At 44.0% G+C, this 27330-nt stretch overlaps 1 protein-coding gene across 10 annotated transcripts in view; it reads right to left on the bottom strand.

Moving 5' to 3' along the window:
- Positions 1 to 22627, bottom strand: part of LCP1 (lymphocyte cytosolic protein 1) — a 50668-nt gene extending 28041 nt beyond the window's left edge. For 2 of the 10 annotated variants that reach the window (XM_064714614.1, XM_064714609.1), the window contains exons 1-2: positions 22241 to 22264; positions 21298 to 21436 (exon numbers count right to left, since the gene is read on the bottom strand). In XM_064714614.1, the coding sequence (XP_064570684.1) occupies positions 21298 to 21436; positions 22241 to 22249 (148 nt within the window). In that variant the 5' untranslated portion in view covers positions 22250 to 22264. Of the gene's footprint in view, positions 1 to 2274; positions 2463 to 5280; positions 5345 to 10845; positions 10897 to 21297; positions 21437 to 22240; positions 22371 to 22503 lie in introns of those variants that run through there. The other 8 variants (XM_064714633.1, XM_064714624.1, XM_064714660.1 and 5 more) reach the window with 8 other exon arrangements.
- Between the last annotated feature and the right edge of the window lie 4703 nt (positions 22628 to 27330).

Genomic DNA, 27330 nt, shown 5'->3' on the forward strand with positions numbered 1-27330 from the left:
TTCCAGCTGTAAAAAGGAGGTTTTAAGATACAATCACATTTTTGCATTTGCCTGGTTCCACAAGGATTTATGAATCTGCTGCTGTCTCTCCCGTGCCAGGAATTGAATTCTGTCCTCAGTTTTGCAGGACACCTCAGTGACTCCAGCAGTGACCAGGCCCTTCCACCCACAAGATCAGACTAGAAAAAGAAAAGCACATCTGAACACAGCCCTCCTTTACAGCTGTGCTGTTGCTTGGACCCCTATCCTGTGATGGTGCTGTGCTGGGAGCTGCAGTGTGCAGTGGGGAACTCAAGCAGCACCTGGAGCAGCAGAAGGCACAGCCCTCCTGCTCCCCTTTCCTCTGAATAATGATTTGGCTTTATGGCATGGTCCCCAAGCCTGGTCATTGGATGTCCCTCTCATGCCTCTCACATGCCACCCTCCTGCTTGTTGGCACAGCCTCCATGTCCAGGACACCCTACTTGTTTCATCAAGGGGCAGGAATTTATTTCCCATCCTACAGCTTTCCCCTTGGATAACTGTGGAAATGCACAGAGCATCCAACAGACTCTCCTGTACTCTGTCCTGCAACACCTAAACACTGTTTCAGATTTTTTCCTAAATATTTTTCATTTTGATAAATATTTTACATTTTGCATCAGCATTTCACTGGAGTCTACTGTTTTGCATGAAGGAGCTGGGTATGAAAATGGCTACATTTCTGAATGTACTTTACGCCCCTGGTCCCCCCATCTCCTTCCTTCCCCTTTACTCAATCTCTTCCTAGTTCTTTCATGCTTTATAAAAAACATATGGTAATGACTTTTACAGTAGGTTCTCTATCAAGATAACTCTACTTCAAGCTATACAGCTGTTTTAAACTGCTCATGACTGAAATCAGAAAGAAATGGAGTCAAAAAATTGAGAGCAAAATACAAGACAATGGAGCGTGTGGTAGGTTCTGTGAGTAAGCGAAGAAGAGCAACACCACTAGATTTGTTTAAGTACAAACATCTTATGACCATAACAATATTCAGTCCAAGGAGACACTCTGGTCAAGCTGAGGAAGCAAATTCAAACCCAGTAAGATAACACATCCCTTTTTTGACCTTCAGCTTCTGAGCTAAGTAAATCTGGACCTTATGGTCAGGATGGAAGCAGAAATTCCCGCTCATGTTACCAGCAAGCAGGCAGGTACTTCCCAGTCCCTCCTGGCTCTGGCATTGCTTCTCAGTGGAGTTTCCCACCACAGAGGGGGTTTCCACATCTCCTGTCTACTCATGAGATCTTCGCCAGCTCAGGAGGCCAGAGTGGGCAGGCAAGAGGGGAGGAAGGTGAAACATGATGGAGTTCCTCTGTGGGAGGGGTGCCAGGGTGTGATCTGCTTTTAGCAAGGTGGTCAAACCCCATCTGCTGAGCAGCCAGCTGCATTTGCTAGAGATAATCTTCACCTGACACCTGTAGCAGTATGAGATCAGTCAGCCAGCCTGGTCTGAGACTTTGGTTGCGATAAGAAAGACCTAAAGTTCCAGTGTTCAAACCAAATCCATGTGCTGAGGGAATCACTATAGGACAAAACCAGCAAGGCTACTGCTCTTACAAAGAAGATAGTTAAGCCTGGGGGCTCCTGTTCACAATAGTACCACCTAAAATATCTGTAGACATTCACAACTCTCAATTCATCCAGAGCCTGAGCTGAAACCCCAAAGCAGGCAAGGGACCAGCCTGACCAGGTTCACCAGTCAAGATCTTAAAAGGCAACTATAACATTAGGACCCCCCCCATGTCACTATTTTAAAAGCAGAAGTTCCTACTGCAATCAGGCTCTAACATGAATCAGTTTTATTTATCCACTGGAAAGTAAAATTACATTTCTAAAAACCTGATATAAATGTCTTAAGAGCCAGCAGATTACATTGTAAGCACTACAAGCCAAAATACATTATACTTTTGAATCAGTGTTTCTCATCACTGAAATTAAAATTACCTTCTTACATGGATCCAGACTTCAATCTAAATAATGGCTTCTTACTTTATCATGCCCTTCCAAGCCAATACCAACTCCAAGACTACCATTCTACTCAGCCAAAAGCCACTCTGCCAAATTAAATCTATCAAACACTTTCCTGAAGGTCAGTAGAAATGCTATGCACAAGACTACTGGAAAATGCTTCATGCTAATACAGAACCTGCTGTTTTTTTCATGGCAGCCACAATTTCCTGTGCAGTTAAACTGCTGGGGCTCTCAGTGAGAGCAGCCTGCCAAAAAAACACCAGATGCTGTGATCTTACCTCCTGGGCTCAAGCAGTGGGTCAGAGCAACGAAGAGCTCAGCAGTTGCAAATCCAACGGAAAGGGCAGAACTTCTGAAAGAAACCAAACGTCCTGTAGGGCGGAGGGACTGCAACGCAGCTGTCACTGCAGACAAGGAAACTCTTCCTTTTCTGCAGCGCAGCTAGGCAAGCCCAAGAGTGCAAGCCCACAACTGAGCCGAGAGGGAAGTGAGCGGTGACAAAACCTCATAGTGCAATAGATTTTTGTCTTTATAAGGAAACGAAGTCTTTGGTCTCGGGTCTCTACTTCTTCACCTCAGCTCTCCATATGGGCCACTGCTCTGTGACTTTCCTTTTAGTAGCACTCTTGTTCAGGGAATACAGGCACCCTCAAAATGTTTCCTTTAAGGGTGGCTACAACTTGAGGCATGGAACAGAGTGACACCTCACCCACCAGGCAGGGCTGGCTGCCAGGCCAGACTGGGGCACAGTCACCAGGCATGGAAACTCCTCAGCATCGCCACACAACCTCTGCCAACGTTGGACTGCCCTCCCTTCCTCCATGCAAGTGCTTGGAATTTCCTTTGATGCAGCTTGTGACCTTTTCATTATCAGTGTTCATCGCCGACAAAAGGCTGGCTCCATCTTCTCTATGAGCTCTGATTAGGGTGGTGTAGATGCCAAGATCCCTCTGAGCCTTCTTCTCTCCAGGCTGAACAAGTTGAGCACTCTCCCCTGTCCTCTGATCTGCTGTGCTCCATCCCAGTACTATCCTGGTGTCTCCCTACAGTTTGTCCAACCATTTACTGAACAGGGAAGCCAAAGAAAGAACACAGCCCTCCTCACACCACCTCACAACTTTCAAGCCCCAACAATGCAACGTTGCAGAAGGCTTAGGTCTGAAAACACATCAAGAGAGAAAAGTTAATAATCAGTCCCACAGAGATTTTAAGAAGTGTTCTGCCTTAACAGCAAGATTCTTGCCACTTTCCGCAGGCTGAAGAATCATCCTTCAGATTTCTCAAAAACTTCTGTTCTGACTTTTACCTCTGAAAGCAGGCAGGTGAAAACAATTACCAAACTGTATGTCTTTAATGAAAAAGCTGTCATTCACTGGCCCATGAGCTACATGCTGTTGTAAAGAGGTTCCAGGAAGCCCTTTCATGAACAAATCTCCCTAATTAAGATCCATCCTTGAATCAGCATACTTTTGCTCTCTTCAGAGGTACATTGAAACACTTTCCAGGCATTTTTGGTTACTCACTTCTATTGAAAAAATACTTCCTCTATAGTATTTGATTATTTGATAAGGTGTGCCACAGCTCCTCTTTGTTTTCCAGGATATTTTGCATGAGCCTGATGGTTTGCCCCAGCTTTTTTCTTACAGACCTTTTCCAAATCCTAAATTACTTTTGTTGGTCTCCATGATATCCCATTAAATGCTGCAATGTCTTTTCTGAGATAAGGAAGAAGGCACCAAAGGGATGTGCGCTCTAAATCTAACATCCTACTCAAACAGGAAAACTGGGGTGGGTGTTTCCTTATCAGATATGTTTGCTTAACCCTCTCTTGAATTGTTACAGCTTATAGCAGAAGGCAGCAGAGCAACTCAGAGTTTCCACCATGCTGCGTGATATTTTATATCACATGACCTAGACTGAGCTCAACACTCAGCATTGATTCAATACTAGTACATCCCATAGGCACCAGCTGTGTTAAAGAAGCATTCAAACAAGCTTGGAAATACAAGGAGAGCAACGATGAGATTTAAAGTATGATGGATTTATGAGGCAGACATAAACAAAACACATGTTTGACACGTGGATCATGAATCCCTTTTTCTTATTTCAAGACCTGCTGGATTGTCCCTGTACAGCTAATGCTGTCTCACCAAATATTATTAAACCTTTTATTATTAAAATTTAGATACAACCCCAGCTGAAGTCCTGTCATAACACAGTATTTACACCCTCCTCTGTGCATCCTTGAAGTGTCACACAAATAGCAGTTTTACTGGGCAGCACTGAAACACATTTCAGTGGGACAGCGCAATAATTATCTCCTACCTGTACCTGGTTAACTTGTACCCATGTGTGGACCTCTGTGTTGTTGCTGACAATGTAGGATTCCATGATGTGTTGTTGTTGACAATGTAGGATTCCATAAGAATGATGCCTCTGAAGTAATTTCTTATACAGGGCATGATATTACTATAGTCCTGGTTTCCTACAGGGCGTTGAATTGTAACTCTACAATATAAACAGCTTGCATTTTGACACAAAGTATGCTTATGGCTAGGAACAGGCCAGCTGGTGTTAGGACAGGCTGTGCTGTGGGACTGAGTTAAATGTCCATTACTGTCCCACCTCAGAAAAACAATACACTTGACCTACAGCTTCAGTCTTCGGGCCAAAATATCAAGGCAACTGCTTTGAGATTTATGTGCATGAAAGGTAAAAAAAAGTAAAGGAGAGGTGGTCCTCCAATTACAGGAAAAGACATTAGGAAATATAAAAGATGATTATCTATAAATTAAGAATCATAAATTAGCATGCACTGTGTTCAATCATTTGCAGAGAGAGGAGTATAGTTGTTAACAGACCATGCCCCTGAGACACAGCTGAAAAGGTCAAAACCAATCTTTTCCCTGCTGCTGTCACCACTACACCACTTCACAAGTCTTGACCCTTATTGTGCCTGTGCCTGAAGGGCCTTTCTTTCCAAGTGCTCTTGGCAGTGCTGACACTCCCATCCTGCTGCCTGTGCAATGCAGTCACATTTCACTGCAGATCAGCCAGACTGTGTTACCACAGGCTCCAAAGCCTTCCATGAGTTACCTGCTCCTTGCTTCCACCCCTGAGCCAGGGCCACAGCTGTGAGTCACAGAGCACTTCAGCCTCCTCGCCTGCCAAAGGCCTCTCACCTCCCTCCCCTTCACACCAGCTGCCTTGGGGTGGGCAGAAACTGTTGTCATCTTATTACAGGGGCTCCATACTGTTGCCTCCTTATCACAAAAGTTTCAGACCTTCTTGCTGTTTCTCGTGGACAGCTCCTCAGAGCACTGACCCTTTCTTCTTCACAAAGCAGCCACCTGACTCCAGCTCCCTTCTCACCCAGCCACCCCTCTCTTTTATAGCACTGTGCTTCTCATTGGTCACAGCTGTGGCCTGGTAAAGTCAGGCCTGTTCCTCATCTTTGATAATTGGCCCAGCTGCAACTCCTTAGGGGTAAGATTACTTTCTATACTATCTTTATTTTCTTATCGTCTCTCCCACTACAAGAAACTGCCTGTGCTCTCCTGCCACAAGGCCTGGATATTTTCCTGGCAAAGTAGGTGACAACCCAAAAAGCAGGTAGGAACCAGTAATCCCACTTCCACCAAAGAATGGGAATTATATTTGAAGGATCTGGGGCATCTGCCTAAGAAGAGGTCCAGCAGTTTTGGCAGTGCTGTGTTCTGGCTGTCAGGAGAGGGTTTGCAGGGATGCCCAGCTGAGGAGAGAGCTGGGCTCTGCCGCAGCTCAGTCGTTTCCTTATGGGCACTCGGGCTGTGTATTCCTGGGTGGGCCTTTCCTGGCACATCCCCCTCTTGGTGCTCTCATTTTTAACTGCCCACTGCAATCTCCCAAGAACTTTGCCTTCCCGCAGGCTGCTTCTGCTTTAGGAAATGCCTTTCTCCAAAAACCATTACTTTGCAAAATCACACTGATATAATGCCACATGTTCCTCGGCCCAGCTGATTTGGTCACAGGTTGTAGGCCACACTCTGGGGTGGGGAGTGTGTGGTAGGGAGCAGAGTGGGGACTGCAGCACAGATCTTCCAAGCAGAATGAAAGCTTCTTGTGGACCTTGCAAAGCATCTGGCTAAATGCCAGCACAATTTTAAATTAACCCTTTGAGAGGAACATCCTGGGCCATGAAAAACTACGGCAAATCAAAATAATGGAAATTATTTTAAAATTATCTCCTTTTAACAAATAATATCTTGCTCATATATAAGTACAGAGGACCTGGTCTAATTCCCACTACAGCTTGATGCTGAGTTGTGCCTTTATTGTGTGACTCTGTCCCTGTTTCTATGAAAGTCAGTGATACTTCCTGTAACCACTAGTGATTTAGGCACTGAACTGCCTCTGAATATGGACCCTGAGAACCTCAAAGCTGTTGAAAGGTAAATGAGGCTTTGTGAAGCAGGAGTCATTATTCTGATGGCATGTGCTCAGGTGCCAGTTGGTAATCTGACCCACTGCTGGGTCTGTGTTAGCAGTGTACCCTGAAATGCCACCTGTGATCTCTGCAGGAGAGAGAATACTACAGATGGGGCTTTGCAGAATGCATGTGAAACTCAGACCTTTTACACTGTGTTCCTCCTGCATTATATATGCCAGAAAAAGCCCTGAGAATGCAAAGCAATGCTGGGTGATCCCATTGAACCTGTCCCAACATGGATGCTGGGGTCTGTTGAGAGTGGAATCATGATATCGTGAAATATCTCTTGGTACAACAAGAGCTTCTCATTCTTTGTCTGAATCTGTCCATGCAGGAAGGAGTAGGGTGGATCTACCCCTGCCAGAGCTTTGCCTCCAGCTGAAGTCTGCCACTATGCCCTCCTTCCATGAGAAACCTGGTCTCAACCCCCATTCAACCACCACAGCCCATGGCAGGAGTCACCAGCTCCTGCAGGCCTCTGGTATGGGCATTCCCAGTGGAGGAGAGGGAAAGTGATGGCCCATGCCATGCACACAGGTGGGAATGAAGGGAAGAAGCCACACAGCAAATATGGCAGCCCCGAGTGCCCATCAGCAACAAGACATTTATACTCGGTCAAGGAGGGACACCCAGGCTTGCATACAGGCAAGGCTGGACAAAGAGGAATGTAGAAAGAAGTTCAGTCATACTGAAAAGCATGATTTTGGTAGGGTAAGTCTCAGATCAGCAGCTTTCCAAACCTCACCCTTTCCCCTGGACCTGGGCACAGGAATGACCAGGAGGATAATGGCCAGGAGATTGGTTTATGACTTCCCATGCTTGTACAGCTTTCAATTTCCAAGCCCTATACTCAGTAATCTGTCTTAGAATCTTCCAAGGAAATCTTTATCTCAGTTTCACTACAATCTGTCTTATTTGTGAATCAAGATGAGCCACAAAAATCAAATAAGACATGAGTAGACTGTTTTCACAAAGGAGAAGGCCACTTGTATCTAAGTGATACAACCTACAACATTCCAGCCCAGGAAGATTTACACTCCCCAAAACCTGTGTTCAGGAGGGTTCCAATAGAACAGCCCCCAGTGGCAAAGGAGGGGACAGGGCAACACCTGATTGCTGGTTTTGGAGCAGGCTGTTCCCTCAGCAGAAGTAGCCAAATATCCCAAATATCAAAAAGCAGATAGCTCTTGAGGCCAGGGATGAGCTTTGAGCAGTTGGATTTGTTACCAAATTCCCCAAGTCATTTGTTTCAAAGAGATCTTTGGCACTGAAGTGGCTGAGTGGGTCTGAAAGTTTTCCTTGTGGCTCAGTCCCGGGCCCTTGCAGAGAGCTTAGTCTTACTTAAAAGTCATAAGGCGTAAGATTAATTTCCTGCAAGCAGTCTGAACTTTGAAGGAGAGGCATTTAAGCAAGTGAAAAATGAAATAGCAGGGGAAAAAACACCCTGTAAAATAAAAGCAATGATAAATAAATAACAGGAAAGCATACACCCCACTTCAAATTTAATAGGCTACGCCCAGCCATGAATTATTGATCAAAGCCATCCATTTGCTGCAAAGGGGAGGAGTAGTGAAATATTAATAACAGTGCATGAGCTAATCTTAGGTTTTACTTGGTCAGAGAGTGACAAGAAGAGGTTGGAGAAGCCTGGCCACTGTCAGCTCCCAGGTTTGGATGGAGTGGGAGAAGGGCACACCTCCAAGGCTCTCCCAGGAAAGCTGCAAGTCCCACATTTCCAGCAGAGACTGGCAGTGACTCTTCCAGCTGATAAACCCATTTCCAGATGGAGATGGGTCTAGAAGTGTCATTCATGGAGGCTGTTGCAACAATACTCTCTATCCTGTTTTGGTTGTCCTACAAAGAAAGAAAACCAGTGCCTTGGTTAGATCCTAACACAGTTCAATGTGTTTTCTAGTCTTCCTGGGTTTTTTTCAGGAAATAATTTGACTGTGTGATGGAAGGAAATACATAAAATGCGATTTTTTGGTGGTTCAGCTGGCCAGATGCTTACAGGAGTAAAAAAGCATGAGAAAGAGATGGGACAAAAAAAATATTTTATTTTTAATTAAACTTATTATACCAGTTATTTTTGCAAAACTGCGAGGAAGCAAAGTAGTGATTTTTGACAATCTGATTTGACAGAAGCTGACTCATGGTTAATCAACCTTCTCATGTACTTTCAGCCTCAATCTCACTCGGTTTTTAGCGAGTGAACCACAGTCAGCTTTGACACAGCAGCAGGATGGGCTTTCCCAGGGCCCCGGCCCTGCACAGGGTGGCTGTCACAGCCAAGACAAAGCTGCTCTGCTGAAAACTCAGGCACTGCCAGAATTTCAAGTACCTGTCTTCTGCTGCAAACCATGGCAGGAGGAAAAAACCCCAACATTATAAATTACACTGCTCTCCTGAACAGCAGGCAGCTTTTTGCCAAGAAAAGAATAATTCCATTTCCTTTGGATCCAGATGAAAATTTGCACACAAATACCTGCAGGACTGAACAAAATGTCATGTGCACATTGGTTCACTTGCACATGTGTCTGCTTGAACACTCTATCATTACGTTCTGACTTTATAGGATTTTAAATGTTAGAAATTTTACATCCTAGTCTGTCTGCTCTGCGTTTACCTTAGTTTTCTTCTTTTTCTTCTCAGCTTTTTTAAAAGCTATATTCTTGCATATCTTCCTCTTTCTTTGGCATGTTTCCCTTTATTATCTCATTTTTCCTTTGCACATTTTCTCTTTTTTCCCCTGCTTTTCCATCTGCCTCTGGTCATTTCCTCACTCCTACCCTGGCAGTTTCTGCTTGCTTGTTGTCAAGCTTTGAAGCCAGCAACACTCATAAAATTTGTAACTGTGCTCAGAATCTCCATTTCTTGTTTGCAGCCTCTCACATGAGAGCCTGGGGCCCAAGTTTTGCCCTGGAACTGCTGCCCAGAAACACTTACAAGCAGTTATTAGTTCCCTGTCAGGAGGGGAAATTTTGCATAACAGAGAAGGAACTTGCTGGGTTTCTACAGCACATCCAAAAAAAAATATTTCCCCCTGCACCACCAAACCAAAGAGGTTTTGTTTCCAGCCTCGCCATGGTTGTGTTTGCAGAGTCAGTCCTGCTTTTGGAGCTGCATCAGAGGCACCTGCCATCCTCCTGCAGGTGAAGGGTAAAAGCCAGCACTAGGTTATCCATGCCCTTGCTGGGTGTCAGCCTTTTGTTCAGAAGGAACATGCCCTGCATCTACTGAAGCTGCAGAAAGACAAAAAAAGATTGCATTTTTTGAAAAAAAGAAAAAAAAAAAAGAGGGTTTTCTCTAGTAGAGGCATCATATGGAAATCACAGGAGGGATCTGTCTACAACTATCTGAAAGGAGGCTGTAGCCAGGCCGGGGTCAGTCTCTTCTCCCAAGTAACAAGTGACAGGACAAGACTAAGTGGCCTCTGGTTTATTTTGTTATTAGGAAAAATTTCTTCTCTAGGCAGGAACAGGCCACCTAAAGGAAGTGGCTGACTCTCCATCCCTGGAGATATTTAAAAGATGCGTAGTTGTGGCACTCAGGGACCTGGTTTAATTGTGGACTTGACAGTGCTTGGTTTACCACTGAACTTAATCTTATCTTAAGAATCTTTTCCAATCTGTGATTCTATTATTCTGTGATCTGAGGTCAGGCTTTTCACAAAGGCCCTGAATCCAACAATCTCTTACCTGTTGCATCTCTATTTTTGTAAAGGAATGTGAACAAATCTAGTCCTCATAATGTTTTTACTTAATGATTAACTAGACTTCTGAGTCCAAGCTTGTGTTTGGGATGACACATATAAATTTAAAAAAAGAGGAAAAGGCTTTGGAAGGGGAAATGCTGCCTCCTCTAGCAATGAGAAACACTGACTATAGCTGGCACCAAACAAGCCCAGTTATGATTCCTTTATATTCTCAGTATCAGCATTGATTATTTCAAGTAAGCAAAAGAGTTTTTCCTTGATTTTTCAGTTTGTTCTTTTAAAATTCATCTTCCTGGTCCAACACCTTTCTCTCCTACTAGTTAGCATTGATATTTCTTGGAAGATCACTGAGATAAGGCTGGAAGAGATGTGAATACAAAATCCCTGCAAGGCAACTGAAGGGTATCCACCCAAAGGCATGCTCCTATTCTCTAAGTGTCTCTCTAGAGCAGCAGCCAGGCTTTGACAGCAATGGTGGCCAAGACACACCTGAGCAAAAATTTGAGGCAGCCTGAACAAGTTTTAGCATACAATATATTTAGCACCTGACTAAGAATACAGTCAGGAAGACTCTTGATAGTGGGATAGCTGTTAAGTTAGAAATCCTGTTGTCATCTTATCACAGGGGCTCCATACTGTTGTCTCCTTATCACAAAAGTTCCATACCTTCTTGGTGTTTCTCGTGGGCATCTCCTCAGAGCACCGACCCTTCCTTCTTCACAAAGCAGCCACCTGTATTCCAGCTCCCTTCTCAAGGGGCCACCCCTCTCTTTTATAGCACTCTTCTTCTCATTGGTCACAGCTGTGGCCTGGTAAAGTCAGGCCTGTTCCTCATCTTTGATAATTGGCCCAGCTGCAACTCCTTAGGGGTGAGATTACTTTCTACACTATCTTTATTTTCTTATCTTCTATCCCCCTACAAAATCCTACAAGAAGTCACATGTTACAAAAGAGAAGACCAGGCTTTAATTTTGCTCACTGCAGAAGTGAAAGATTTTTGAGGGAGCACAGAGAGATAGGAGATCCACCCCTCGAAACCAAGTACCCCAGTGAGGTGTCAGACATGTGTCAGGTGCATGAGTTTGATCCCAGAGATGATGCAGCACAATGATGATCCCTGTGGGGATCATCCAGGAGCTGCCTGGGTAGAGCATCCAGAGCAAATCCACAGCCAAGCAGAGGAGTTCCTTGTTTCTGCATCCTCATTTAGCTGCTCCATTTTCTGTGCTGCTGTGGCCAATGCACAGTGAAAGCTAATGAGGCAAAGACATCATGTGTGTTTTCAAATGTCAGGAGACTCAAAAGAGCCCTTAAAGGACTGTTGTTGAAAAAGAGAACAAAAGTTTAGCTGAAGTGTTATCTAAAAGACAAACTTGAAACAAGCAGTAATTGCTCTTTTGATAAAGCGTTCAAGAGGCACAGGGGAAACTGAAATGTTACACAATTCAGTAGCAAACAAAAACTCCACAACTGTATTGATCTTTGTGTGTGGGTGGGTGTGTGTGTGTGGTGTCAGAAACTTAGAAACCAAGGCCTTCCAGGAGAAAAGCCCTGTGCTATCCAAGCGACACACAGAGCGGTCACTTTCCCCCTCTTTGCTGTCACAAAGCATGGAAAAAACCCCAAACTGTTCCAGACAGCTGCCCAAAAATCCCCTGTATAAACAGCTCAAGAAGCAAGGCACAAGGAGCAAGTGTTTGGCCCAATCCATCTCCGCATCCCACTAAATAAATGCCCAGACCACGGCATCTCTGCAGGCCGCCCCCAAGCCATCAGTGAAGTCCACTGTCCCAGGCACTCACTGACCAGAAGGGAACAGGTGCACACAACCCATCTCCTAAACCAAAACCCCAAAAAGGGCCAGTGTCACTGCCCCCACTTGGCTTTGCTGCCCAGTTTCCATTCCTCATTGTACAGCTGAGCGAGTGAGCAGTATGGCTTTGGAGATGAGCTCAGGCAGATCTGTTTAGCCCTTTCCTGGACATTTATCTGTGCCTCATGCAATGAATGGCAAACTCCATCAACTCTGACCTCAGCTGTTCCCAAACAGTGGAGATTCAGACCTCTGGACACATTGAAGATGAAGGAAATCCCTGCAGATGATACCACTGGCCAATGTGACCTGTAGGTTGTGACCTGTAAGGGGACAACTGGCCTGTAAGGCCAGCTGAGGCATGGCCACCGTCCCTGCCCTTGGCCAGGCAGCTGGAGCTGTGCCAAGGACAGGACATGGGCACGCAGGGAGCCTGGGGCTGGGATTGCCCCAGTCCCATTCTGCTGGCCACGTTCCCACCTGGCAAGCCCTGCCATGGGCGATATGCACAGACTGGCTGAGGAGTCCACCCCAAAACCTGGGACCAGGCACAGGAACCCACATTGCTGCTTGAGGGTGAAAATGGCCTCAGCCACCATGAAGTGAGAAGGCCATTCTCCCTGGCACATCAAGCATGGAGGAATGTGTAATGCAGCTAAGAATTTTTTCCAGAATGCTCCTGGGTGCTCACTTTTTCCTTCACAACTTTCTGTCTTCTCTTTTTCTGTAGCTAATTTCTACAAAAGATCCTGGAGACTCCAGGCACTGTGGTTCCAGGAACTGAAGGAAGACAGAGGAGAAGAAAGATAGATTTCCCACAGGTCTTGCACTCTGCCAGATGACAGACAGAAGCAGGTAAGAGAAACCAGACATAACAGACAGACAGAAGAATGGTTTGCTCTGCCATTATAATTGAGAGAGTTGCAAAGCATGGAGGAAAAGGAAGGAGCATCCTTACTTTTTATTTCAGTCCACTTTGCTAACCAGGACTAAAGGTCAGACACACAGGAGGGGTGAACTGAGATAAAAGAGTAGCACAAATCATCAAACAGCTCAAGGGAAAGAGGGTTCAGTGTCAAGAGTGGCAGGAGCAGTCTGCCTGCTGGTTAAACTTGCTTTTTCTTGTTTAATGCTCCTTCAGGCATTTCTGTGTCCTTGGCCATCTGGTGAGTTATGAGCTTCACGTGAGCAGCAATGAGTTTCTGACAGGACAGGAACTCTAAATCCTTTTCTAAGCATTACTCTGGAAAGTATCTAAGATTTAGGTTTAACTAGGTATATTCTTCAACTCTTCACAGCATTACATATTACATGACTGAGTAGCTGTGCAATGAAACATCCATTTTAGCTGTCAGAAGAACTGGACAGAAACACCAAACTATAGCAGAGCCACCAAAGATCTCACACTGAAGAAGATCCCACCGATTTGCCTGGTTCCTCTCTCTCCTGTGAATGTGAGCTGTTCCTGCAGTTGCAACAGGAAGAGGAAGAAAAACTGGGGTCTGGCTCTGATGGCTTGCAACAATCCCCACACCCCCATCTCTTCCTGACTCCCTCCCCAGAGAAGTGAGACCCACCACACTCCTGAGCAGCCCACTGGCCCTGTAATGTATCCCCAGCTGCACGGGGCACACTCTGGCTTGCAAATCCCACTTAAACAAGAGGGTTTGCAGGTTCCTTTGCAAAGACTAGATTTAGGTTTTGTTTACATTTCCACAGTAGTCTCAGCTGTATGTTGCAAGCTCTGTTTCCTCCATTGCTGAGGAGGGGTTGTTTTTGATTGTAAAAGTAAGTGTACTTCCATAACCCAGTGGGATTCCAGCACCATGGGCATTCTCTGCTTAAAGCCCAGGGATGCCTTTGCCAAGTTAATTTCTGGACACAGCACTGTGGGAACAGCAGGCACGAGAACCATGATGCTACAGCTGCCCTATGCCCAAGGGTGTCTTCCTCCAGTGAGTGCAAGAGATGGAGACTCATGAATGAGAAAGAAACGATTGAGCATTTACTGATCCCCTGCAGCAGCTGCTCTGCAGCCTTGCATCAAAACTTCATTATCAGCTTCTCTGGGTCTGGATTGAAGGCACTTGAGATGGTAGTTCATGTTTGGACTCAGGTGTTTATTATTTCTTATCAGTAAAACAGTCTCACAACCATGAGTTAGGCAGCTTTTCATAAGAAGGCACAAAATGGCTTACAATCTCTTGTTACAAAGTCCTTTAAGACTAAACTATCCAATTAAGAACTGACACCTAATTATTTTCCCTTTTAACCCAATAACTGATCCCAAAGAGCTGCAATGTGGACTTTTCTGCCCAATTACAAAATGCCACCCAAACCCATGAAGAAGAAGGAGGAAGAAGCATGAAGAAGAAACCCAGGATGACCCCCTGTGCCCTCCATCTTGCTTCCATCCACAACACACTAAAAATCCCAAAACCTAAATTTCTCACCAAATGGTACACCTACACTACTCTCTACAATCACACTTTTGTGGATTCTAGTCTATCTTGAAGTCTAGGAAACTTTCTCTATGAATGAGGGTTAAAGTCAGTGCTCCCCTGGGGGTCAGGGCACCCCAGAGCAGACAGAGAAATATTCCCTGTGCCCTGGGTTTCCACACTTCATGGCCTCCCTTCCTAGCACACAAGTACCTGCATTCTCAAACCCAGCTTTTACCAAAGGACATATTTTCAGGTCTTCCTACCTGCCCTTGCAAAATAAGTTAGCATTTAAGGAAAGGTGTGTGCTTGTGGTTTGCACCAAAAGAAGCACCAAGGGAGGTGACACTCTCCCTCTACTCCACTGTTATGAGACCCCTACCTGTGCTGCTTCAGCTCTGGAGCTGGGACCCCTACATTAGGACATGAACCTGCAGGGACAAATCCAGAGGAGGACCATACAGAAGATCAGAGGGCTGGAGCACCTCTCCCATGAAGACAGGCTGAAAGAATTGGGATTGTTCAGCCTGGAGAAGAGAAAGCTCCAGGGAGACTTTCTAGCAGCCTCCCAGCACTTAAAGGGGCTCACAAGACAGCTGGGGAAGAAATTTTCACAAGGGCATGCTTTAAGATGAAAGAGGATGGGTTTAGAGTAGATCTCAGGAAGAGATTATTTACTGTGAGGGTGGTGTGGCCCTGGCACAAGGTGCCCAGAGAAGCTGTGGATGCTCCATCTCTGGCAGTGTTCAAGGCCAGGCTGGATGGAGCTTTGAGCAACCTGGTCTAGTGGAAGGTGTCCTGCTCATGGCAGGGAGGTAGGAACTCGATGATGTTTAAATGTTTGTTCCAACCCAAACTATTCCATAATTCTATCTAAAATTTCTGGGACAATGCCACTGCATAGATTCTGTCTATACAAGTGAGCCCACACATCCCACCACAAGAAAGTCTCTGAGGAAGAATAAGAGGATAAATACAAGGCAGATACATGGTGGTCAGCTACCAGGATTTCTGGTTACCATTGGCTGCAAAGGCCCATTTAAATATGCGCATGCAGACAATGAAGGCACAGTAGTGCAGAAATTCTGAGATTCTGAGAAAAACCTGAGTTTGCTTTAAGAAGCTATCTCAACTGCTAACTTATCTATTCCACTTTTCCCATTAAAAAAAATTAAAAAAAAGAGAGACATATTCCTAAAACATTTGTCCAAAAGAGACCTTTCACTGTTTGAAATAGAGGCCTAACTCTAAGTATTGGTTGTTGTTCCTCTTCTGACCTTCTGCCTGTCTATCTTGGGCACGTAATTCTGAAAGGGGATGTTGACAAAGTCTGGACACTGGGATTTAAGTAAGAACTGCATACACAGGCAAACACTTGGACACTCAGAACTTTGCAGCAAGCAAGGGTTATCTGACAACCAGTGTAAAATGACAGCTTTCTCTAAGGGCTGCTTTTGAATTTGCTTGAAAAGTTGATTTCTCATCTAAGTGTGTAGCATTCACACAAAATTACTGGGGCTCATTGGCATATCACAATATTGAGACTGCACTGCCTTTTTAACTGAATGAATGCCCAAAATGAAAAGAAGGAAGGAGAAGAATGCTATTTGTTTTTAAAAGTGTGATTCATATTAACAAATATTTTGATTCCCTCTGATAGTAGAAACCAGAAGTAAAAAGTGTCATCTGTCCTGTAACTTACAGGAGACTGAAGGAAGGTCTAAGGGATCTCTGGTAAGGACATCTTCTCTCTCTAATGACTATAAATCTCTTCCTCATTTTCTGGGAAGTATCTCTCCTTCAGTATCTCTTTTATGACCTAGCAATCTCTCTGAGGCAAACAGGCAATGTAAGAACTGTGTTTGCAATATAAGAATAAAGAAACTGATAACTGCCTCATTGTGTAAAGCACTTACCATTATCAAGAAGCAAACTGTGCAAAATAGTATTTTTCTCTTGCAGGAATTTTTTAAATTATTTGTCCCAAATGCCCTGTGAATACTGACACCTCAGTACTACCCAAAACCCATGCTTCCTACTGACACACATATTCTAAGACAATTTCTTTTTAAAAATAAAAGCTTTTTAAAGGCTGATGATGGTTATGAGACACATTATTTCAGCAGCATGGGAGACCTTCAGTGGGCATCACCCTCTCCTCATCAGGAAGGGAGCAGCGTGGTGATTCTTTTTCTGCCTCATTTCCCCCTGGCATCATCTGTCCATGTGATTCCATGTTATTACTGCAACACTCCCTGGGCAGCAGATGCCCCCAGGATTATCAATTGATGGCACCTCAGGTATCCCCCCCACCCCCACAGGTACAGGGGAGCCCGTTCCCACAGTCAGAGACGGCTTCTTTGGGAGGACAACCCCACCAGACACCTGGATTTGGGTACCTGCTGAGTGGGACACTTTCCTCTGATTCTTGCTCTTTTTGGCAAGAGGAGCCAGGAGCTTTTCTGCCTAACCTCACAGCAGAGCACTCAGTGAGGACTTCTCCTGATGAGCTATTAGGGGAAACTAGTTCTTTTGGGTTTTTTTAAGAACACATAAACTACTTCATTTTAATTCTTAGGGTAAAAAAAAAATGAACTGATGCTGCTGCTCATTGCATGTTCCTGCTCACACTTCCTGTGTTAATCACAATTCTGACTTTGCTCATTAGAGCCAAGCTGACCTAGTCACTAACACGCAAAAGACCGCACTGTGACTGCAAAATATAACCCAAGCTATTTCCACTTATGCTGTGCTCCTTTGCTGCTTTCTCTAGTCCTGGCTGAACTGAGATTCTAAAATGCCTGGATGTCTTAAACCAGGTAATCTGAAATCTAAGTTCTCCTTTGAAATCTCTGACCTGGATAAAGGTGGATAAAGGTGAAGAAATGGAAGAGTGAACTCATGACACCCACCTGTACAAAAAGACAGTACATGTATGGGGAGGGCAAGGCGAGAAAAAATCATCAAATCATCCCTTTACAAAATGTCATGCAAACAAGGACTGTATAGAAAACAACAGGGCAAAAATGCTAGAAGAGTTTGCTGATGCTTAATACAGATGCTTCTGAATTTAAAAGTTGGGTAAAAGATGTTTAGTTTATTGAGAGATTTTGACTTATGACATAAATTGTTTAGTTTTTTGTAAATGCAAAGAAGAATTTGTCTGTGATATACATTGAAATCTCGTTTTTGGAGTTCTTCCAATTAGCAAAAGAAAAATTACATTGACAACTTCCTAAAGTAAATCATTCGGGACGTTTTCTTTATAAAAATCAGAGAATGTTCTCATGTTTCTTCACAAAATCATGAAACACAGAAGTTGCTCATAAGATACTATTTTAAGGTATGTTTTCAGTGATTCAACTTGAAACTTCTGCTTAAGAGCAGACACTGGGTTTTGTTTCCTTGCTACCGAAAACGATGACCATATAAAACTATTAAAACAAAAGAAAAAAAAAGGCAAAGGCAGTAACTGGCTTCTTTTTCAGGTTTTTTTCCTGCTCAATTCCTCTTTTACCCAGCACACTGGCTCCCTTTTACTACTACACACAAGAAAATGAAATTTTTTGGGGTTTTTTTATCGGCCCTGAGAGGGATAGGCAATTCAATCCCAACAAGGCAAGAAGCATTTGTAAAAAGTTAACAAAACTGCTTTCATTTCAAGGTTAGGCAACACAATAGCATGGTGACAGGAACTATAATGAGGAAAGAAAGTCCACTATTATAAAAAATATGGCTATTTCTGTCTAGAGGAACAAACACATTTTGTAAAGTACTCAGGTCTTGGAAACAAATATTTTTACCACTGCTTTTATAGTGCTTTATCTTTGGGAAAATCAATTCCAGAATGACAGTGACCTCCTTTTCCAAAAGCTTTTGGACTTGCTGATTAAAATGTGACGTAAATGTTAAATGTGCTGCCACATAATTCTCCCCAAATATTTTGACACTTGAGTTTTAACCATACTTTTCCATCTTGTGGTACAGTTTAAATATGCTGAGAAGAAAAGACTGTGTATATGTAGGTGGGATGGAAACTTTGGAGTTCATCTACCCAAACCTCATACGCAGTGAGTCACATTAAAATTCAATGCTACGAGGAAGGAAACTTTTCTGATGTAAATGCATGCTTACTTAGCTCATTCCTATGAGTGTTCCCAGTTAAAATGGTCCATTTTCTGCAGGAAAGAGCTTGCAAGAGCAAAATGGGATGTGTTGACCTTCTTCTGAGACTTTCTTTAAAGAAAAAGCCCTGCAAACAACCTCAGTGGCTTCCTGAAACAGCAGTAGTCAAGGGCATACAGTCACAATCTAATAAAGGACCACTAGTGCTAAAATGTCACAACAGGAAAGGAAGAGTAAATATTGAAGGTTCAATAATGAAAACCAACAAAGAGACATCAATTTTAAACTAGGCAAATACGTTAAATATTGATTCAGAGTAAAACCCTAGGGGGAAAAAAAGTATAAGGATGTTCACAATAGAAACTGATTAAATATGACTAAAGCAGAATAAAATACAAATTGGGGTTTATTTAAAATGCTGATTAAGTGGGCTGCTTTCTTCCCATAAGAACTAAATAGACTAGAGGTCTTCTTGTACGTGAGAAGGAAATGAATGCACTGCAAATACTTAGTCACAGGTTGCAAGGTAAGGGAGAAAGGAAAAGAGGAAGGCTGCAGATGTGTACATTGCACTCAGGCTTCAAGGTCTTCATGCAGTGGGACCAACATCTTGGCTGGGTCAGGGGCTCTGCCTACAGCAGCACAGGGAGTGCCTGATAAAAGCAAAATGCTGAGAGAAAAGAAGAATGTTTTCTTTGCAGAGTCCATGATCAATTTAGCAATCCACCCTTTGAGTTCAACTTGTAATGCTGTTCCCTATTTGTGAATCTTCCAGTCAAGTGCTCCCTAAGTTGCCAGTGCTAGAGGTCAGCAGGAAGACCAGCAGCATGGTCATAGCTTCTGGGGAAAATTCATTCCATTTTGGTAACCCACACTGTTACAATTGGTACTTATTTCATCCATCCCCTCAAAACTGAAACGTGGATTCTCTAATAACGAGGAAGAGACTACAGTTTCAGATGAATTATTGTATTTTCCTGAGAAAAACCTGCTGTTTATCAAATAAATAAATAAATAAATAAATCTGATTATTTAGCAGTAGTACAGGTTACTCATGTACCTGTGAAGAAAGGTAAGACATTTTGCTCTGAGCTTCTCCCTTTGATCTCCAAGCATGTGCTCCCACAAAACCCTGTCCATGTTCCCTGTCACTGCTTCTTTCTCTGAATTTGAATGGATGATCAGAGGGCAAGTGTTTTCTGAGGACTTATTTTTTATCAAGGGCTACCTGAAGTGTGCATTGCACATGGGAAAATTCAGGAATTGCAGGTCCATCATGGAGATGGGGATGGGCTGTGAGGGAGAAAGCATTAATGGCCAGGAAACCCTGCATGCCACAGTAGTATGGTGAAGGAAGTCTCATCTGAGTTTCCTCTTGTCTAACTCAGGAACAATGTGTACAGCAAACTCCCTTGCTGGACTGTTACTATTGCTGATCTTCTCATTCCCAGTGACTACCTCTCACCAACTGTTACAGGAATACTTTGGAAGCAGCTGATGGCAGCAGCAGCATCCCACCAGTCACCCAAGACAGATCTCCAGTGGAGATCAATGGCAGAGACTGCTGGGGGCCAGGCCACAGACCCTCCCATGGGTCCTGTCACACCAGACTCCTGCTGAGATGGCAGTGCCATCATCCACCTGCTGTCACGGCCCCTGCCATCACTGTGGGAAGGCTCTGCAAGAGAAGGTGGGAAAGGGCTCCTTTCCCACCACAGAAAACTCGCACAAGCCTTTGAGTGAGATGGTGGTTTAAGCACAGCTCTTGTAATTGTCTTTTATGCTGAAACAAAAAAAGACAGGCTTTGATCCTGCAGACACAAAGGCCACCTTATTCCTCTCATCTGAAAGGAGAAATAAAACTATCCCACAGCAGCCTGGAAATGTTTGGCCAGAAATCCATTAGAGCAAAATTTCATCCTCCTTGTAAAATACAGGATGCGAAAGTTCCTCAGGGAGGGAAGCCTAAGTCACTCTCCTGTATTCAGTTCTACATTTACCTGCAAAGGAAGTCTGCAACCCAGTATTTCACTGTCAATGGCAGGAACACATGCGAAATGTTTCATTAGGAGAATTCTGGCACCCTTTGGGTGTCCTCCTGGCCTTCCTGAGGCTGCTATTTTCAGTGCATATACCTACATCTGACCAGCACACTCAGGAGTGTGCCTGGGCTCCCAGGTTTGGATGCTCACCCCAAGGCAGACATGAATGCCCCTATTCCTCCTTACAGACAGGGGTGTCAGGGTGGGGACACGTGAGGTGTCACCCCAGCCCCAAGCACCACACAGGGGAGGGCAGCTCCATGGTGCAGACACAAGCATTGCTACTCCTGCCCAGAAGGGCTCACAGCCCAGCAGGGGAGAGCCCCGGTTCCACATGGCACACAGATAATGGGCTGGATTTGTCTGTGGTGACGTTTTCCTTTCCACCTCGCACCGCTAAGCACAAAAGCCAATGGTGAAATAAATCACTCGGGCACTGTATTGATCCTGGAATGACAATTACATAAAGAAAAATGTAAATGCTTTGGTGTATTAAATAATCCCTCTCTGGTACCTATTATGGATCTTGCAGCCATGCCTTTAATTTCATTTACGCAGCTTCTTTGGAGGAAAGACATCCAAATTTTCCCCTCAGCCTATTCCACTCACTTTATGCAGTGGAATACATGCAAAGGAAGGAGAGAAGCAGAGGAAAGAGGGAAATTGATTGCTGCCAGCCTGGTAGGGAAACGCTAACCTTGCAGGCAGGAGCCAAACAGCAGAGTCATCTGCAACATGCAAACCAGCTTCTTCATCTCCACAGCGAGGCACAGCAAGTGCCCTTCAGAAATTTGCAAAACTATTGCAGCTATAAAGGAGTTGTCTTTAGTGGAACCCTGTAGACAGAAGTGAATTTAAAAAAGAAATACTAAGATTAAATGTATGAGCCAAGCATTCTTTGAGAGAGAAAACTGTAGAGGGTGGTCAGTGTTCACAGAATACAGACGCAGACTACCCAGCAGTCCCTAAGATAATATTTTCAGTTATCAGAGGTGCTAAAGCTGCCTCCACTTCAGCATCCCACACTCACCCCTGCCCTCTCCTGTCTCTCTCTTTGCCCTATCCCGCATTTGTCACTCATTCTCAAAAGACTTTGTACCCAGCTAAAATTTCTGTCAAAAGGGACTTGCCTGAATCAGGACTGCGGTGCTGGGCCTATTTCTCAATTATATAGCCGAGATTAATTTGAAAAGGTTAGGCTCAGCTCGACCTGGTTCCCACGAAGTAGCACCAGCTTTACACCTGCTGCCCGCACCCTCCCCGCAGCCGGCAGGATCATCCTAGGATTCCCGCACCGCTCCCCGCAGCAGACAGGGTCATCCCAGGATTCCCGTACCGCTTCCCGCAGGGCCATCCCGGCATCCCGCACCGCTCCCCGCAGGGTCATCCCGGCATCCCGCACCGCTCCCCGCAGCCGGCAGGGCCATCCCGGGACTCCCGCACCGCCCCCCGGTTCCCACCGCGCCCCCCCCGCCGGCCGCTCCCCCCGAGAGAGCGGTGACTGCTCCCGGAGGAGCCCGCGTCATAGCAACTTGAATTTTAATCTTTTCCTCGTGAGCACCGAAGGGGACATAAAAAATAATAATAACAGCAGCAATAATAACAAAAAAAATAATAATAACAAGGACCACCATCACCACCTGCTCCATGCAGAACCACGATTACAGCGGATAGTTACCAGCGAGGAGCGGCGCAGCAACAGGCGATGCCGGGCCGGGGGCCGGGCGCGCTCCCGCAGCCGCAGCCCCTCCGCCCGCTCCCGCCGGCGCCGCCGCCCGTGCCCCGCCCAGGCCCCGCGGACACGCCCCGGACACGCCCCGGCACTGGAGCGTCCCCAGGGCCAGCCTGGTGTGCGACACTGGCTGTCAGTGCGCTGCTCGGTGGAATAAGCTGCCAAGGGTACCTCTGTAGGGGTTCTGCTCCAAGCTGGTGCGCGGAGCAGGTGATTTCTCCTCATCCGTGTTAGCCCGGGTTTGGTACTGTGCAGCAGAAAGTTGCTGGTGCTTGTGCATGGTTAGAGTAGGATACGGCTGTATCCAGGTTCCTCTTGATCCACATATGTTTGCTGGGAATTAGTTTTCTCCTTTCTTCAGACCCTGACTTTGCTGTTTCCCAGATTAAGGAGCAAACTGGCAGGGTCCATGCCAGACACATCCTTCCTTTGCTCCTGCATCCTTCACCACGCTCAGTTTCCTCAGTAGTAGTTTTCTGTTCTCCCTCCTGCGTCACTGAAGAGTCCTGGTGGCTCAGCTGCCTAGTGCCTTGAACTGCACTGCACCTACAGCAGCAACTATGGGCCCCTTCCAATGCAGAATATTCTGTGATTCTCTTCTGATTTCATTGTGATTTTTACTTAAAATCTCACCAAATATAATGGTCAGTTTTATCTCATGAGAAAATCATGATCCTTCTCCCTCTGATGTTTTTATGATACTTTTATCCTTTCCATCTTTAGTAGCTTGGACCACTCTACTTTTCTTCCCTGCCAGAAGCAGTGTTTCTTGTCTGTGTTGCATTTCCTCCCCTCTCCCCACTGAGCCTCCTGTTTTCTTGTCATCAACCTCTGTAACTTCAGATTTCCTCTTGTGTTTTCACCTCCTTCCCCATCTCTGAGCTGTGCTGTGTACATTCACTTCAGGAATTCTTCCACTCCACTTCCATCCTAAGCCCTCATTTCTTTTCCAATCTGTTCTTCCTCCTGGAATTTTGCAGGCAGTGCTCCTCAGAGCATTGATAATTTCTCACCATCCTTGATCTGTCAGCCAGTTTCCACAGAGGTTACCTATAAATGAGAGAAAACAAGTTCATTTATCTTTAGATGTGTGCCCTAGGCCGGTGTGCACTCTATGTCTTGGCTTTTATCAGTGTTGGAAGGAGGCCCAGAGGTTGCCCAGGAGGTTGTGGGGTCTCCATCCTTGCTTACAGATCTGAGTAATCTGCTCAGAGCTGATAGTTCAACGCTGCTGTGAGCAGGAGCTTGGACTAGAGAGCTCCTGAGGTACCTTCCCTGTTGAATTACTCCCTGTCCAATAGCCACATGGCAGGTGCCAGAAATGCTACCCTGAAGACGAAAAGACTGGAATGCTAAGCTCTGTCAAGTGGAAACATAATTATAGAGTGTTTTGTTCCTGATCCTCAAATTCAACTTCTTTGGCTCTCTAAGACATCTTGCACTGGGGGAGGGAAGAGAGTTATTGTTGTTATTGGGTTGTTTGGAGTTGTTTGGTTTGGGTTTTGTTTTTCAATATTATATATTCTTCCTCCTGTGCCTCCTGTCTATTGAAAGGGTACTGTCCCCAGCCTCTGGTTAACATCAGGAACCATTTTTGTGTCATTGTGCCTCATCTTGTTGCAATGTTTGTCCATTTATTCAAACTCAGCAGGGCTATAATTGAACTCTAGGCTTCCTTTTTAAACTTCCCCCATTTCTTCCTTTCCCTAGCTCCTTGTTTAAGTGCCGTCCAAGCCCAATAGCTAAGTGTCAAGTCTGAACTCGTTATTCACTTTGGGACTGTCTTTTTTCTTTTCATCACAGTATTTGTTTTTCTTTCCACCACAGTTTTATATAATGCTGCATTTGATTTAAATTAATGTTGTCCGCGTGCAAAATTGTACTGAAGTCTCAAGTTTATCTATTTTCAAATCAAATTACTGGGGGGAAAAATTGTCTAGAGGTGTCCTTGCTTCTAGGTGTATGTGAGAGTTTTCTTAATCTTTCTAAATCTTTCTGTAAGCCATTGGCTTCCTGATGGCACTTTCAGTTTCTCTTCAAAGTCACCTTCATCAGTGCTCTCTCTTCTGTGTTTTCCTTCTGATTTCCAGTTTTTAGGACTGAGTCTTTATACTGTATGATGTCTAAGATGTTTTCAGCCCTACAGGAAAAAAAAATATATATATAACCAACACATTCTGCAATTTAGGATATAGATAATCTTGAAAATTACAGTGACTCAGAGATTTGCTAAAATTGGCTACTAATAAGAGGATTTCTGAAACCAAATCAGAGATTCTTTGATTGAAATTAGTGTCATTGTATGCATTCATAAACTAATAGGAAACTAAAAAGAAGCATAAAATTACTACTTGCAGATTCGGCCATTTCCCAGGGTTAATAGTTTCTCTTATAAAATCTGTTTATCCAGCAGAAAACTTTTTCTGGGAGCTTTTGCAATGTCTGTCATGGGGCATTTCTCTATTTTACTGTTCCTCCTTTGGCTCAGAGATTAAAAACTCGAATTGCCTCCTCACCTTTTGTGACAGAGGTCATAGAACTATAGAATTATAAATCATAGAATTATAGAATGTCCTGAGTTGCAAGGGACACACATGGATCATCAAAGTCCAACTCATGGCCCTGCACAGGATCACCCTAAGTGCTGAATAACATTCTTTAATACAAGCATTTGGTGTCAGTAGGACAGGTTTGGGTTTTTGGAGTTTTTTTAATTAGTGTCCCTGATTTATTTCCTGAAACACTAATGACAACTAGAAAAACTGTTAAGTCTATCACTAAGAGAACAAATGCCCTTTTTGGCCACTTCTCATCTTTTATCACCGGCTTTATCTTAGCAGACCTTCATAGCTCAGCACCTTAAACTAGAGGTGATTGTTTCTTTTGTTTTGTGTTATGAGATTTGTTCTGATTTTTGAAATATCTTCATTTATCTGTCAGGAACAAAGGCCAAGCAGGAAATGGTTGAGCAGCCAAAGCTGCTCCATAGACCTCTGCCTCCTAAGCTGCTGTCTAAACTGTCTGCACCTAGGGAGAATGCTGACCAAGGTAAACTGCGCAGACAGTTCCTGTGGCTCATAGTTACAAATGCCATGTGCTCTCTAAAGTTAACACAGGAGAAGATGGATTGGCAGCTCAGCCCCTAGTGCAAAGCAGCGTGAAGGAGAGTGCAGTATGACCCATATGACCTGCAGCTCTTTGAAAGACTCTTCATGTAAACTGGGGAAGAGCCCTCTTGGCAGGTCCTGGGAGCTGAGCCTTCCATCTATCAGATTTGAATGCTACCCACTGGATAATAGAGGCATTCCCCTTAGCTCATCAGAAAATATGAGACATAGCAGGAAAAACTGATGGTGTCAAGAAAAAATAAAATTGGATCATATGGAGTCGGACCATGGGGGAAGTGAGATACAGCTTGGATTCAGAAAAAATGGAAAAAAATGACATTTTGGAGGATGGGCATGCTCTTCTCAGAATATGCAATCCTGTGAAAAGAAGTATCTTGACTTATATTATTTTACAGGGATCGGGGATTTCTAATTAAAACAAAGAACTTTCTGTGCAGTATGCTCTAGAAATAGCCAGGCATTTTGTGTGCTGCTTATATATGTGAATGAAAAGCTCTTTCCAGTTTATATAAAGTAGCTGTTGATTAAATATTTAAGAAACAACCTTTAAAAATAAATGTGAAAAACAATAACATGATCTCTAATTATAACATTTTTAACCTAAGTAATATATGAATGAGATGGAAACTAGGCACCACTCCTGAAAACAGATCTGTGGAGAAGAACCCTGGCATCTGTGCAGGTTCACTGACTTCTGTCAACAACTTCAGGCCCCGGGAGCTGCTGTAAAAAAATAGAATGCAGAAATTTTACAGTGTTTTTTTACAGATTAGCTCAGTAGAATAAGTTGTAGCATGGAAAAACAATGATGTCCCTATGACTGAGATAGAGACCAAATCAAGTTTGGGGTTTTTTCCATCCAGCTTCTGTAATCTGGTAGGAGTATCCAAATAGCTAAAACTCCTCAAGCTTCACATAGTCAATGAAGCAGGAAAAGAGAAATAAAATACATCAAAAGGGTTTTTAAGATGTCTGAGAGAAATGGTAAGTAATTTGAATATTCATTTTGTTATAATACTGTCATACTGTACTTATCCTCATTATGTAATATTAAATTAAAAGGAGTGACAGTTATATATTAAAAGTAATACCTTTTTAACAGTATGAAAAACAGTAAAGAATACTCAGTTAAAGAAGTAAGGATGAAAAGTCAGATAATATAATATCCCTTGATATTATTAAGCCCTGATGAATATTATTATGAAAGTCAGGTAAAATCTGTTTAGGTATAATACAGCTCCAGTCTAGTGCTGCCCAAACAGATTTAAATATTTCTGGCTCACTACCAGAACTGTGATTCAATGATTTAAGCCAATTAAAAAATAATAGAAAAACCTTTTATCTGGAATCAAAGTTCTGCTGTGCTGGCTCTCATTCTAGTAGTACATATTACTGATGAATGCTATTTATAGATTGTGTATTTATATAGTAAACATGACAGGAATCTAAGAGCTCACAGTAAAGTTTGTTCAAGGATCATTTCTCCAAATGGAACTATCACACTTGAAAGATATTTATGCAGCAGCATGCCCATTGATCAGCAAGCAACTCTTCAGCAATGGTACTTCCATCATCTTGGTGGATGGAATTGTTTTGTGCTTCACCAAGTGTGAGACTGAGACTGAAGAGCAGAAGCCCTGGGCTGGAAAAAAGACAATATTTTGTGTTGTCACTATCTTTTCCCTCACAGAGGAGTGTAGAAAGTGGGGCTGTAACAAAATGAGGTTGTTGATTAAAAAGGCAGCAGAAATGTCATGGAGGGTGGGCTGTGCCCACCTGAGAGCTGGAAGCCATCAGACACTGAAGCTGAGGGCAGAAAAGTCAGGGAGATAAACCAATGGTCCCAGCTTTCTTTGAGAGCTAAGCTGTG

The sequence above is a fragment of the Zonotrichia leucophrys genome, chromosome 1 (assembly GCF_028769735.1).
Source record: "Zonotrichia leucophrys gambelii isolate GWCS_2022_RI chromosome 1, RI_Zleu_2.0, whole genome shotgun sequence".
In the NCBI taxonomy this organism is placed as follows: domain Eukaryota; kingdom Metazoa; phylum Chordata; class Aves; order Passeriformes; family Passerellidae; genus Zonotrichia; species Zonotrichia leucophrys.